Source organism: Grammomys surdaster, unplaced genomic scaffold (genome assembly GCF_004785775.1).
Source record: "Grammomys surdaster isolate TR1022 unplaced genomic scaffold, NIH_TR_1.0 125877, whole genome shotgun sequence".
NCBI lineage: Eukaryota > Metazoa > Chordata > Mammalia > Rodentia > Muridae > Grammomys > Grammomys surdaster.
Window position 1 is genome coordinate 677,994 of NW_021620702.1, and position 13,453 is coordinate 691,446.

Genomic DNA, 13,453 nt, shown 5'->3' on the forward strand with positions numbered 1-13,453 from the left:
AAAGGAAACGTTGATGATCACCGCCAAGGGGAGGGGTGCTCCCCCCTCCTTTCTCTCAGTCTGCACCCCGGCATTCCCTTCCACCTTCTCGGGGTCTCCCCCCCCCCCCCCGCCCCTTGTTGCTAAGGCCCGGACCGTCATCCCAGCAACAGCCTCAGTCATGTGACCGGCAATGGCGGCGCTGACGAGAGGTAGGTGAGCCCGGCGCCCCCACACCCACCGCGTGCCCCCCAGGCCGGGTCCGCACCCTCACAAGCCCCCCGCTTCCCTCCGCCCCCTCCTCCGCCATTGGCCCCCCACGCGCGCGCGGCAGGAGAAGGGGGCGCCCTCGGGGCCGGGCCCATCATCTTTCCCGCACCTCCAGCCCTGGCCTCCATTTGGGGGTTCTAAGGGCCGCAGTCGGGTGGACACACACCCTCACCCGGCGGCGGGACTCCGGGGCTTCCTCCAGTAGGGATGCGGGAGTTGATTTCGGGTTGGATGGATCCGGGGGCAGTCCGGGGGGAAGGGTGGGGGTGCCTCAGTGGACACCCCCCAGGGGACCCCTGCCCTTTCTCGCCGTCCCTGCTAGCGGCCGCTGTCTGGAAGAAGAGGCTGGTCTGGTGTCCGGCTTGGTTTGCCCCAGAGGAATGCTAGACCCAGACTAAACTGTGGCCCCGCCTCCCTGTGCAGTGCCAGGAGGACTTGGAGCTAGGACACCTATATCCTGGGTTCTCTCTGGTGGGGAGGGGGCATGTCACCGTGCGCAGACAGACCATGAGGGTTGCGACTCTAGGTTTTCATCTCAAGCATCCTAGGATGGAGGCACAAACGGACAGCGGCTTCTTTTTGGATCACAAGGAATTGAGGTCACGTTAATGGCCCCTCTTCCTAATTGAGCTGCACTTTGTGTTGTGGGAAAAGGCCCTGGAGCTGACTGTGACAGGGCTCAGGGGAAAACCTCGGGTCCCTCTAGCTGAGCTCCTGCTTGATTTGCAGCTGACAACAGCTCTGCGGGCACGGGGTTTAAAGGTGACAATGAGAACTTTGTTATTGTGGGACTGCTAACACTTTGCTGGCATCCCTGATAGACTTCCGGCTCTCAAGGAAAGGTCCCTGTCAACAACAGGGACTTGAACTATTCGAGAACGTAAAGAAATGAGGCGAGGAGCATAGGAGATATTTCTGTCAGTGTAATCTGAGGGAGGTGGCATGTACGACCTTCATCCTGTAAGGCCCTTTTTTTTTCTCCTTCCTTTCTTTATCTGCACCTAGGTTCTCCCTCTGCACTGGGGGAAAAAGAGGAGTTAAACTGATGAAGTTCCTTGAGCACCTTGGAGAGGCTTCTGCAGGGGAGAAGAGGAAATAGAAGAGCGGTTTCTTTCTGGGCTGAGGAAATGCTATCATAACTCCTTACCTTCCTCGTCCCCAGCTCTGGCCAGCTGAAGGTGGAGGTGGAGGGACTTCTGCTACCTTCATCTCTGTGGTCTTTTCAGGTACCTGTGCTCAGGTTCCTCCCGTGTTCCAAGAAATCCCCATTGCCCAGTACCCCCAACCCAGGTTCCTGGCTGTTTCAAGGGCTCCTGAGTTGGAGCCTGTGGAGGTTGGGGAATAGGTTTCTTACTTTGTTTCCTTTCTCATCCCACCAGGCCACGTCGTCTCCAAGTATCAGGGGGGAAAGAGAGTGAGCCTGCATGCCAATTCTAAGCTCTTCCGGATCAAAGTAAGCAAATGGGGGGTGGGATGGGGTGGGGGTGAGGAGTCTCCTTTCCTTTGGAGGAACTTTTTTTTTTCCACCCTGAGGGGAAAGGGCAGGTAGTTGTGCTGGGGGTGGGGGTGGGGGGAATGAAAGAAGCAAGCAAGGCTGGTGCTTGACTTAGATAAGGATGAAATGTGGAAACTTGTTCCCAGAAGGTGCTGGGACTATGGGACAGAATCGAGAGATAGAAAACCAGTTTGCAGCCAGTGTTGGGGGTTGGCTTTGAGGAAAACAGAGGTAATTCGGGGTTTGGAAGGAGCCTGAAGTAGGGGGCACTTTTGTCTGTCAAATGGGGACTCCCCACTCTGAGTCCCTTTCACCCTGGGGGCAGTGTCGTTCGTCCTGTCCAGAATGGCAGCCTGTGGAGGCTCCTGCAAGAACAAAGTGACTGTCTCCAAGCCTGTGTGGGACTTCCTGAGCAAGGAGACCCCAGCCCGGCTGGCCCGGCTTCGGGAGGAGCACCGAGTGTCCATCCTCATAGATGGCGAGACTTCTGACATCTATGTGCTCCAGCTGTCCCCACAGGGTCCTCCCCCAGCCCCTCCCAATGGGCTCTACCTGGCCAGGAAGGCTCTCAAGGGGCTCCTGAAAGAGGCAGAGAAAGAGCTGAAGAAAGCTCAGAGGCAGGGGGAGCTCATGGGTTGCTTGGCTTTGGGGGGTGGCGGGGAGCACCCTGAGCTGCACCGCCCAGGCCCTCCTCCTCTCCGAGCAGCCCCACTCCTGCCCCCTGGGGCAAGAGGGCTCCCCCCTCCTCCTCCTCCCCTGCCCCCTCCACTCCCTCCTCGCCTCAGAGAGGACGCCGCCGAAGAGCAGGAAAGCACCTGCCCCATTTGCCTGGGGGAGATACAGAACGCCAAGACGCTGGAGAAGTGCAGGCACTCCTTCTGTGAGGGCTGCATCACTCGGGCCCTGCAGGTGAAAAAGGCCTGCCCCATGTGCGGCCGATTCTACGGGCAGCTGGTGGGCAACCAGCCCCAGAACGGGCGGATGCTGGTCTCCAAGGACGCCACCCTCCTGCTGCCCAGCTACGAGAAGTACGGCACCATTGTCATCCAATATGTCTTCCCGCCTGGCGTCCAGGGGGTAAGAGATCACAGTCCTTACCCGTTGGCTTCCTCCAAGTTCACTCTCTCTGATGTAAGGGGGGAAAAAAAAGGCTATGTAGAGAGTATGTTGTTAGACATGGTGCACTCTTGCTGCCTCCCAGCCTTATGACTTGGTGTTCTGGAGCTGTGGGGGAGGGGTCGTCTCCTTGAGGTCCCACTGTTTTATCTCCATGACCCAAAGGCAGATGTAAAACTCAGGTGTAGTGGATTTATGAGTTGCCAGCCTGGTCTACAGAGTGAGTTCCGGGACAGCCAGGGCTATACAGAGAAACCCTGTCTCGAAGAACCAAAAAACAAAAAATAAAAAAATAAAAAAATAAAAAAATAAAAACCTCAGGTGTAAGGGCTGGACTGTAGGTCAGTGATAATCTTTCTGGCATCCCTGAGTTCAGTCCTCACCCCCCCAGAAAGCCAAATGAAACAAGGGAAATACCTTAAAACCCGTTATGAGAGAAAGGAGTGACCGTGAACGAGTACCCTGACTCAAGTGTATGTGACAGACTCTTTGTGGAGGCAAAGCCTGGTGTCAGTGACCCAAGTGAAGGAAGACAAAGCAGGAAGGGACCTGGCCCTTCTAACCATTGAGAGTGCTGCTCTAACCATTGGAGGTGCTGCTCTAACCATTGGAAGTGCTGCTCTAACCATTGGGAGTGCTGCTCTAACCATTGGGAGTGCTGCTCTAACCATTGGGAGTGCTGCTCTGTTGTAGACTACTAAGAGACAGCGGAAGCTGAAGGCAGATGTCTTTCCTGCTGGACAAAGAGTCATGTCCAGCCGGCTCACTGGAACAGAGACACTCTGAGGAGGAAAAAAAAAAAAAAAAAAAAAAAAGGAGACAAGAGGCCCAGTAGTATTTTAGGAAGAGTAGGGAATGAAAAAAGATACATCTTTCTTAGTTGTAGCAGTTTTGCTGATTTATCTGGAAAGTAACTTCCATCACTTCTGAGAGTGTCCCTGAATTGAGACGTAGCGGATTAACAATAAGGACTGTGTCCAGAAACAGCCTCTTACTACCCAGGCCCCCAAACCATCCTCTCCCTGAAGGGCTGTCTGGCTGTCTGTCTGTCAGTCTGCTGGGAATGACTGACGGACCCCTCACTGGTATCCAGGCCCTTGAGACAGCCAGCTGCTCTCTGCCTCTTCCTTTCAGGCTGAACACCCCAACCCAGGAGTTCGGTACCCTGGTACCACACGGGTGGCCTACCTCCCGGACTGCCCCGAGGGCAACAAGGTGCTGACCCTGTTCCGAAAGGCATTTGACCAGCGTCTCACCTTCACGATCGGCACGTCCATGACTACGGGGAGACCTAACGTCATCACTTGGAACGACATCCACCACAAGACCAGCTGCACAGGGGGACCCCAGCTGTGCGACTCCTCCTCATCTCCTTCTCCGTGGCTTCTCCCTTTCACCATTTCTAATTTGGGGGAGCCATCCACCCTCTCAGTCTGTTTTCATCCTGGTCCTGATGCATTCAGCTTATCACCTCTCCTCCACCTTCCTCCCCCCCCCCCACAAAAAAAAAACATACTCTAGCTGGGTTATCTTGTTTTTGGTGGTCCCTCCTCATGGGGAAGTGGGAGGGGAGTCTGAATTTGGCCCCAACTGAGTCACTCAAAATGAGGGTGGGTGAGGACGATCAAGTCCAAACAACTAACTCTGACCCTCATTTCTCTTTGCCCCAGGTTTGGGTATCCTGACCCAACCTACCTGACTAGGGTGCAAGAGGAGCTGAGAGCCAAGGGGATCACAGACGACTGAAGGACAGCTCTTTTGCCAAGGACCCCCTGCTGTCCTCTACTAGGATCCAACGGAAGCCTCTGCTCCTCTCTCTCTGGCCCCCACACCACCCATGAGGGGATATGTCTGACTGGGGTGGAAACTCAGAGGTTAAGGGGGACTGTCCCTTCCCCTGCCCTCCACTGGCCAAGTGCTTCAGTGCCCTTTGAGCCACTCCCCTCTGGCAGAGGCTGGTTTCCAAGGCTCCTCTCCCTGCACTCCGTGTACATATTCTCTCTGCCCCTGCTTCTCCAGCGTCCTTGGCTTTTTCCTGGTATGTACCGCGCTCCAGGGACTAAGCTGAGAAAGGACCTGGGTAGGAAGGACGGGCTCTCTCGAACTCCAGTCCCTGAGTACTGTCTCACCTTGGACTGATATTAGCTGCCTCCCCCAGCCAGCTGTGTATTAAGATAACAGTAGTCCTACCTTAACGGATCCTTTCTCTCCTGTGTCTGTCTCTGTCAGTCTGTCTTTCTCTCGCTCTTCTCTGCCCCTGTAAGGAGCCTCCTCACCTCCCCCTCTCCCAAATCTGGAATTGCTGCCAGACTGTAGCTTTTAATTTAATAAAAATAAAGTGAAATATGCAACTCTATGCCACACCCGTTTTCTGTTCCTTGGACAGGGTGGGGGTGGGGTGTGGAGCGGGACCGCTGAGGAGATGGGGCAATGGGGAATCCTTGGATGCCTCGATGGGCCCTTTCTCCCAGGAGCCGCTCCTCCGGCAGAACTAATGCTGGGCGCTGTAATAGTCCTGCAAAGCCCTAGGCCACACTTGGATTGATGGGACCGGGATTAAGAGGGGTTGGTTTGTCGTTCAGCTACGTTTGTGGAGAAAGGAACAACCCTACCCCTTTTGAGAAGTTTGGCTGCGGTGGGAGCCGGGGCGGAGCCGGGCAGGGGGGCGGATTCGGCAGTAGCAACTCCCCGGACGCACGCAGGCCTCGGAGCCCCCCAGCTTCCGTGGCCCCTCGGCCCTGAAACTTGAAGCAGGGTAGGGGTCCAGCATGAAGCCCCCGGACCGCCCCACCCCTGGCCGCACTGACCGGATACTAGGGGTCATGGGGGGCATGCTGCGCGCATGCGCCGTACCGGGGCAGGAGGGGGTAAGAAGGGGGGGACCGCGGGTGGGGTCGGGGGTCTTTAGAGGACTTTAGGAGAATTGCACTCCTCGACTCAGTTTTCCCGCAAACAAAAGTTATACGGATCAGTCGCAAGGATCCAAAAATTCAGTTATGAGGGCCATAGGCCAAGTTCTTGTTGACCCTTTCAGGATAATGTGCATTTTGACAGGAGGGAGAGAGGAACGGGGAGGTCGAGGCAGCTTAGGAAAGGGTCCTTACAGTGACTCTGTCTCGGCAGCCCCCGGAGAGAGATCCCTTAGAGCCTGGGAGTACCAAGACAGAGAGTGATTCTACCGAGGAGGAGCAAACAGGGGAGCGCGAACGTGAGGTCCTCGCCTGGGCTCCGCAGCCCGGTAAGAAGCTGGGCTTGGGTGGGGCACAATTTGCCATCCTGCGCAAAGTGGTGACTTCAGATAGATTCTGTTCATATTAGTATAGAGGCTTGCACTTACTTTGTATGGGACCATTAAATCGCAGCCACCACACTTCTAGACCGATATGTGTCCCCACTTCGGCGGGTCCCAAGACCCCGAAGGCAGAGTGGTGTGTCCCCGCGCCCCACCCCTGGCCCTGGGCCAGGCCAGGCGCCCGGACTTCGCCTTAATTGGTGATTAGTTTTAGCTGGAGTGGTGGGGCCTGGCTGAAAGAAGGGTCGGGGGAGAGGGCGGCACCTGGGCTGTGTTCCCTACAAAGTGTTCCCCAATCACGCATGTCCTGCTTGGGGCGTGGGGGAGAGACAGCCAGAACCTCAGAACCTTTCACACTAACCAAGGCCCTGTCCCACGAATCCTTCATCTCAGAGGCCAATGGGCGAGCGAGGCAGACCCCACCTCCAGGCTTCTCGCGCGTCCAGCCCTGCGCCCCGCAGTTGCAGCTGGGATGCTAGAGGGAGCCCAGGCCTGGGAGGAGGGGCGGAGGTCTAGGGACGCGGACTGCGAGCGTGAAGGTGCTTGGGGGAGGGGGTTGGGGGAGCGCGGAGGGGCGGAGCCGAGCCGCAGAGGCCCCGCCCCACGGCAGCACCGCGGCCTGGCCTGTTATTCCGCTCGCCGCTCGGCCGGGACCCGCGCGGCTCCAGTGGCTCCGGGAGTCACCCCCGCTCCTCCCTGCCCGGGCCTAGAGCCACCCCTAAGCCGAGGCCGGAGACGGAGCTGGAGCGGCTGTCGCATCCCGGCCGGGCCTCCCCCATCATCCCTTCCTTTGGCTGGACATCTGGACCCTGGGCCCCGCACCGCCGGGGTTCCGGAAACCCTCCCCGCCCAACTCCGTGGCCCAGCCCCGCACGGCCCTCCCTCCAGACTCCCCTTCCTCGACTTCCGTCTACTCCTGGACCCCCGCCTCCCATCGCTTTTCTCCCCCCCTTCCCCAAGCCTGGACCCCGGAGGGAGGGAGGGGGGTGTGCGCCCTGCGCCCTCCCCGCCCCGCCCCCCGTGATTCCCCCTGCATGGCCGGCCCGGGTGGGGGGTGCGGGGGGCCCCGGGCGCCATGCGGGGGGGTCACAAAGGGGGTCGCTGTGCCTGTCCCCGTGTGATTCGAAAAGTCCTGGCAAAATGCGGCTGCTGCTTCTCCCGAGGGGGACGTGGTGAGTGCGAGGTCTGTCGGGGCCAGCATTGAGTTGGGGGGCATCTTTAGCTGGGGTTCAGGGCATCTGCTTACTCTGGCCCTAGGGCTTTAGAGCTGGAGCCTGTACGTGTGTTTTCCAGAAAAGTGATTTAACAGAGAATTTCTAAGGTCCCTTCCACTTCTAGATTTGTGCTGATTCAAGTTGAGGACGCTGAGGAAGGGTCAGAGGACCCGTTTCTTTCCTATAAGGAGCTAGCCAGGAGGGAAAATTCTCTTGTGATAGTCTTAGGCCCAGAACCTTGTATCTTCCCTCAGATCACTGGGCTGAAAGTCTCCTGAAAAGGGAGCAAAGGACTGGGAGTGGGGCGAGGGGGTATCTACCTGTAAGGGGTTTTATAAGAACTCAAATTGCAGCTCTTCCCAATTGCTGGCCAAAGATAACCCCGCTGAGCTGTCCTCACTGCTGGGTTGGATATGTGCATGTGCTGAAGAGGTGGGCTGTCCAAAAACAATATATATAGTAATTTCTGGAGTAGGAGGGGAGGGGCCTGGGGGTGGCAGACAGCTACAGTCTTTTGTTCTCACCCCTCTCAGGGAGAATGGTCTGTACCTATCAGAAGGGGGAGTGTTACAGGGAAGCAGATGGCTACCCCCAGTTTCCAGTGTTTGCCCAGATGGCTGCCCCCACCCCCATATCTGTGCTATGCTCAGGGTATGGGAAATCTCCACATGGAGCCGAAGGAGCACAGGCCTAGGAACCAGGTGTTTACCGTCCTTCCTCCCCAGGGTGCCCTTGCAAAGATTTCTATCCTGGCCAACTCAAATGAGGATGGCAAATGAGGGGACCCTGGGAGACAGGGTCTGAACATCATGGAGAAGACACCATGGGGGTTCCCTAGGACCCCAGAGCTAGGCCAGAGTCCATCCACTCCTGTCGTTTTTCTTCCCGTCAGAATCCTACTCTATTGCTGGCAGTGAGGGGAGCATGTCAGCATCTGCTGTCTCCGGGCTGGCGGCCATGTCTGGTCCCAGCTCTGGCCTCAGCTCTCATCCGTGTTCTCCGATCCCCCCTGGACCAGTAACTGGCCTGAGGAGATGGTTGGATCATTCTAAACATTGTCTCAGTGTGGAAACTGAGGCAGAGAGTGGTCAGACCGGACAATGTGAGGTGAGCAGGGAGTGCCACAGAAGATGCTGGGAAAGACGGCAAGTTGGGGGTCACTGGTCACTGGGGAACCCATCTACTGTTCATGACCTCAGTCACTGGATCTCTGTCTGGCCTTGATCTCCCTCTTTCCAGAACTGGATGCTGGAGCCAACTTTAACCACAGGACAGGAGCTGCCAGAATTGACCTTACTGACCACATTGCTGGAGGGTTCCGGAGACAAGACACAGGTGAAGGAATAGAACTGGGCATGTGACATACACCAGTTTGGGCCAACCTCAGCTACAGATCAAGTCCCATGCTCTCTTATGCTATGTGAGATCATGTCTCAAAATCAGTCACACTGGGACTAGAGGCCTGGCTCACTGGCTAAGCACACTTGGTACTCTTTCAGAGGACCCAGCTTCAGTTCCTAGCACCCACGTCACATGACTCACAACTACCTGTATCTTCAGCTGTAAAGCACCCAGCACCCTCTTCTGGTCTCTGTGGGTACCTGTACACATGGCCGCCATAATGTAAAAATGAAAATTAATAATAATAATCATACCGTCTTCAATCTCAACACTCTGGAGGCAGAGGCAGGTGGATGTCTCTATAGGCTCAAGGTCAGCGAGTTCCAGGACAGCCAGAACTACATAGAGAGACCCTGTCTCAACACAAACAAGTCTGAAAAAGTCAAACAAATAGATCTCACTGAAAGGCATTCCTCTGTTTGCTCATCTCTTACCTTCCAGCCAGCTGTAGAGGAAACTTTGTCTCAAGCTCCCAAGAATGAGGAAGAGCAGAGGAAGACCGCCCTGGAAAGGAGTATGTAAGTTCACAGGGCACTTGGGTTGCTGAACTTCCCCAAGAGTCCTCACATTTTACTGCTCTCTGAGGTGGCTGTGGGGATGGTCTTTTAGTGCAGGGAGAACTGGCTAAACTAATGATGTAGCCACACTCTGAAGTGAAGGGATCCTTGTGTTCTCTAGGTTTGTCCTGAGTGAGCTGGTGGAAACAGAAAGAATGTATGTGGACGACTTGGGACAGATTGTAGAGGTAGTGTTCATTTCTCCTCCCCAGCCATGGCCCACTGACCTTTTCCCTCTGCCTGGGGATATTTTTAAGAGAGGTTGCTCCTCTGGGCCACTTTACAAATTCCCTCTACTTCTGGACTTTGTGCAGGGTCAACCCATGGCCGAGTTTACGTAATCATAGTCCTATCTCATCCCTCCCACAGGGTTATATGGCTACTATGGCTACTCAGGGGGTCCCCGAGAGTCTCCGAGGTCGTGACAGGATTGTGTTTGGGAACATTCAACAGATCTATGAGTGGCACCGAGAGTGAGTACTGGAGCCGAGCCAGGTGCCAGGGAAGGGCACTCTCTGGTAGTCTATCCTAGATTCCACATTCGAACCATGGGTCCACTGGGATTCGAGGAGCCGCTGTAGGAAGAGTGACTAGGGCATGTAGCTGAAAATCTGGGATGTGTGGAGATGAGCCCTCTGAGGAGTGTTTGAGGTGCTGTCTCTCTCACAACTCTTCCAGCTATTTCCTGCAGGAGCTGCAGCAGTGTTTGAAAGATCCTGATTGGTTGGCTCAGCTGTTCATCAAACATGTGAGGCTGGGCCTTAACAGGGGTGGGGCTTTGGATGAGTCTGGGGTCGGTGGAGATGGGTTCTCTCTTTTGTCACCATCCACCCTACTTTCTTCAACGTTATCCCTGCTAGGAGCGCAGACTGCATATGTATGTGGTGTACTGCCAGAATAAACCCAAGTCAGAACATGTGCTGTCAGAATTTGGGGACAGCTACTTTGAGGTCAGTGGCTGAGGTGCCTTGGGGGGAAGGACAGGGTTAGTGTGAACAGGTTTTTCATGCTACATGACTGCCCTGTCCCTGTCCCCAGGAGCTCAGGCAGCAGCTGGGACACCGACTGCAGCTCAACGACCTCCTCATTAAACCAGTGCAGCGAATCATGAAATACCAGTTGCTGCTGAAGGTAAGGACCACCTTAGTCCCTGGGGACAGGACTGCCCTTTTCCCTGGGGACACAGCTGGCTGGGGACAGGCTTTTCCTCGGTCATCTTTAGGGTCTGAGGGCTCTACAGAGCTTTCTTTTTGTTGTAGGATTTTCTAAAGTATTACAGAAGAGCTGGGATGGATACTGAGGAGCTGGAGGTGAGGTCCCCAGGACACCGTATCTGCCTCATTCTCTTCATCTTGTGGGTATCACAGTTTCTGGGTGGTTCGGGAATGCCTGGTTTTTAGGGAGAGGCCCCTGTCATGGTGATGTGTGGAGAGGCTCTCTCAAAAGGAGCTTCTCTGCCAGTAATGAATCTGTTTGTCCAACCATGCCTCTCTTCACCTGTATCCCAGCAAGCTGTGGAGGTCATGTGCTTTGTACCCAAGCGATGCAATGACATGATGTCCCTGGGGAGACTTCGGGGATTTGAGGTAGGAGAATGGGGCGGGACACAGGAATGAACTATCCCTGTGCTCAGGTCTTAGTACTCTGGATCCTTCTGAGTAATTACCTCCTTGGGCGTGTTGGGGTGGGGGAGGGGAGAGGAGCTGATGCGCTCTTTTCAAACTCTTGTTGCGCCTTCTCAGAGGCCTTGTCCTTCGGTTCCAGGGAAAACTGACTGCTCAGGGGAAGCTCTTGGGCCAGGACACGTTCTTGGTTACAGAGCCTGAAGCTGGGGGTCTGCTTTCTTCCCGGGGTCGGGAGAGGCGAGTCTTCCTGTTCGAGCAAATCGTCATCTTCAGTGAGGCCCTGGGAGGAGGAGGCCGAGGCGCGCAGCCTGGCTATGTGTACAAGAACAGCATCAAGGTGGGGCGGGGCATATGGAGGGAGCAGCCCCTTTGGGGTGGGTGGGGCGGGGCATATGGAGGGAGCAGCCCCTTTGGGGTGGGTGGGGCGGGGCATATGGAGGGAGCAGCTCCTTTGGGGTGGGTGGGGCGGGGCATATGGAGGGAGCAGACCCGATGGGGAGAGGTTCTTGGGGCTGGAGGAAGGGTCTGCAGAATCTGAGGGTTGTCTCTCTGCCAATCCAGGTGAGCTGCCTAGGGCTGGAGCGGAATCTCCAAGGCAACCCTTGCCGTTTTGCACTGACCTCTAGAGGGCCAGAAGGTGGAATCCAGCGCTATGTTCTGCAGGCTTCAGACCCTGCTGTCAGTCAAGCCTGGATCAAGCAAGTGGCCCAGATCCTGGAAAGCCAGCGTGACTTTCTCAATGGTGAAGCCCCCATCCTCCCTCTACAGAGGCCCCCAAAGCTATATGACTTCCTGTCTCCAACCCTTGCTTCTTCTTTGAGGCTGGCTTCTCTCCATTCTCCACCCACCCAGAACCCTCTAAAGTTCCACGTACCCGTACATTGTCCAAATGAGGAGAATGGGAAATAGGAAAGAGAGAAGGCAGAGGAAATGCTGTCTCTTCTGTAATACATCTCTGTTCCTTCCCTTGTCCCAGCGTTACAGTCACCCATTGAATACCAGAGACGGGAGAGCCAGACCAACAGCCTGGGACGGCCAGGGGGGCCTGGGGTAGGGAGCCCTTGGAGAATGCGGCCTGGAGACCTGGCCCAGGTCAGCATGCACACACCCATCAATGGCTCCCTCCCCTCCCTGCTACTTCTGCCCAGAGGGGAGGTGCCTAGAGCGCCGTTGCCCCTGGATACACAGGTATGAGGAATAGTTTCCTACTAGAGCGGAAAGGGGAGAGCATTTGTCCCCACCCCTACCTCCATCTCTTTTTTTCTACCACTATCCTTTTGTGTGATTTTTCCTAATTTTCATCCTTAACTTTCTTCTCCTTCATTCTGGAGCAAGAGGAGGGGCCTGACTAGGGTCTTTAGCTGGAGAGGTAGTAAGGGAAGGCTGGTAGCCTTGCCTGATCCTCTGACTTGAATCTTTCATCAGGTTCTCAGTGATACCCCCCAAATTCCTCATGACTCTCCAGCTCTTCCCACTGTGAACACTCCTCCCTGTCAGGCCAGGCTTGCCAAGCTGGATGAAGATGAGTTGTAACCCCGAAAGCCTCGGAGTGCTGTTGGCTCAGGCATGATTCCTCCAGGAATTTGAGGGGGAATCCTGGCAATGTGCCAGAATCCATTCTTCCCAGTGTGTGGAGGGTGGACGAGACTGGGAGAGAGTCCAACCTGGAGGGCAGTACCTAGACCTGAAAGGACTCCTTTCTGCCGGAGGAACACAGGATCCAGTCAGCTCCACTCCCAGCATGCACCACGACCAACCTCTTCAAATGGCGGATGTGTAGGGGCTTGGAGGGAGGGCGAGGGCAGGGACCGGATAGAAATTATTGGTTTGGGTTGTGATTTTGTTTTTCAATGTTTTCCTGTGAATAAAAGTTTTGCTATATCACTGAGGCTGCTGTCTCGGGAAGGAGGTGGCGAGGCTGCAGTGGGAATGGGTTGGTAAGGTGGCATAGAACAGGTCATCTGAGGAGGGCCCTGGTAATAAGAAGAGGTAGAAGCTGGATGTGGTGGTGCACACCTTTAGTTCCAGCACTCTGGAGGCAGAGGCAGGCAGATCTCTGAGTTCGAGGCCAGGCTGGTCTACAGAGTGAGGACCCTCCCTCAAAAACAGTAAAAGGAGAAGGCTAGAAGATAAGAGACTTCTGTCTTGCCGGGGGCGGTGGTGGTGCACCCCTTTAATCCCAGCACTTGGGAGGCAGAGGTAGGCGGATTTCTGAGTTCGAGGCCAGCCTGGTTTACAGAGTGAGTTCCAGGACAGCCAGAACTACACAGAGAAACCCTGTCTCAAAAAACCAAAAAAAAAAGAGAGAGAGAGACCTCTATCTTTGTCCTTTATCTGTAATCAATTGCAGCATCTCTTGGTCCAGTCCTCGGGCTTAGAGAAAACGCTAGAGTTATCTTAATATATTCTCCCCTTTATTCAGGCTTCTGGATTCTAGATCTACCTTTTGGTTCAAACTACACCAGAAGGCTCACCGTACTATGTCTCCCTACTACCCGCCCCAA

At 55.4% G+C, this 13,453-nt stretch overlaps 2 protein-coding genes across 8 annotated transcripts; both read left to right on the plus strand.

Annotated features, from left to right (window-relative positions):
• Window positions 1-156: 156 nt before the first annotated feature.
• Window positions 157-5,221, plus strand: Dtx3 (deltex E3 ubiquitin ligase 3). 5 transcript variants are annotated; one of them, XM_028752075.1, is made up of 6 exons: window positions 157-191; window positions 1,255-1,475; window positions 1,629-1,702; window positions 2,089-2,821; window positions 3,995-4,212; window positions 4,531-5,221. In XM_028752075.1, exons 3-6 carry the CDS (start codon window positions 1,674-1,676, stop codon window positions 4,604-4,606), a joined length of 1,056 nt encoding a protein of 351 aa, XP_028607908.1. In that variant the 5' UTR covers window positions 157-191; window positions 1,255-1,475; window positions 1,629-1,673; the 3' UTR covers window positions 4,607-5,221. The 5 variants fall into 5 exon arrangements, with proteins under 5 accessions (XP_028607908.1, XP_028607909.1, XP_028607907.1 ...); XM_028752076.1 differs by having other exon boundaries at window positions 167-191; window positions 2,070-2,821; XM_028752074.1 differs by having other exon boundaries at window positions 167-191; window positions 1,891-2,821; window positions 3,995-5,221.
• A 404-nt stretch (window positions 5,222-5,625) lies between these two features.
• Window positions 5,626-12,811, plus strand: Arhgef25 (Rho guanine nucleotide exchange factor 25). Of its 3 annotated transcripts, XM_028752085.1 has the most exons (16): window positions 5,626-5,727; window positions 5,984-6,098; window positions 8,259-8,473; window positions 8,606-8,701; window positions 9,209-9,285; window positions 9,446-9,512; window positions 9,694-9,797; window positions 10,003-10,072; window positions 10,185-10,274; window positions 10,363-10,455; window positions 10,584-10,634; window positions 10,833-10,910; window positions 11,089-11,286; window positions 11,511-11,691; window positions 11,926-12,137; window positions 12,375-12,811. In XM_028752085.1, the coding sequence occupies exons 1-16, from the start codon at window positions 5,629-5,631 to the stop codon at window positions 12,480-12,482; spliced, it is 1,854 nt and encodes a 617-aa protein (XP_028607918.1). In that variant the 5' UTR covers window positions 5,626-5,628; the 3' UTR covers window positions 12,483-12,811. The 3 variants fall into 3 exon arrangements, with proteins under 3 accessions (XP_028607918.1, XP_028607919.1, XP_028607920.1); XM_028752086.1 differs by lacking the exons at window positions 5,626-5,727; window positions 5,984-6,098 and adding an exon at window positions 6,782-7,324; XM_028752087.1 differs by lacking the exons at window positions 5,626-5,727; window positions 5,984-6,098 and adding an exon at window positions 7,881-8,067 and having other exon boundaries at window positions 12,375-12,810.
• Window positions 12,812-13,453: the final 642 nt, after the last annotated feature.

Bases quoted from the DNA above. Each gene is read 5' to 3' on its own strand.
- Dtx3 (XM_028752071.1), top strand. From the start codon at position 1,674: ATGCCAATTCTAAGCTCTTCCGGATCAAA. The intron at 1,703-2,088 runs GTAAGCAAATGG...CGTCCTGTCCAG, and splicing joins CTAAGCTCTTCCGGATCAAA to AATGGCAGCCTGTGGAGGCT. The intron at 2,822-3,994 runs GTAAGAGATCAC...TCTTCCTTTCAG, and splicing joins TCCCGCCTGGCGTCCAGGGG to GCTGAACACCCCAACCCAGG.
- Arhgef25 (XM_028752085.1), top strand. From the start codon at position 5,629: ATGAAGCCCCCGGACCGCCCCACCCCTGGCCGCACTGACCGGATACTA. The intron at 9,798-10,002 runs GTGAGTACTGGA...CAACTCTTCCAG, and splicing joins ATCTATGAGTGGCACCGAGA to CTATTTCCTGCAGGAGCTGC. The intron at 12,138-12,374 runs GTATGAGGAATA...ATCTTTCATCAG, and splicing joins CGTTGCCCCTGGATACACAG to GTTCTCAGTGATACCCCCCA.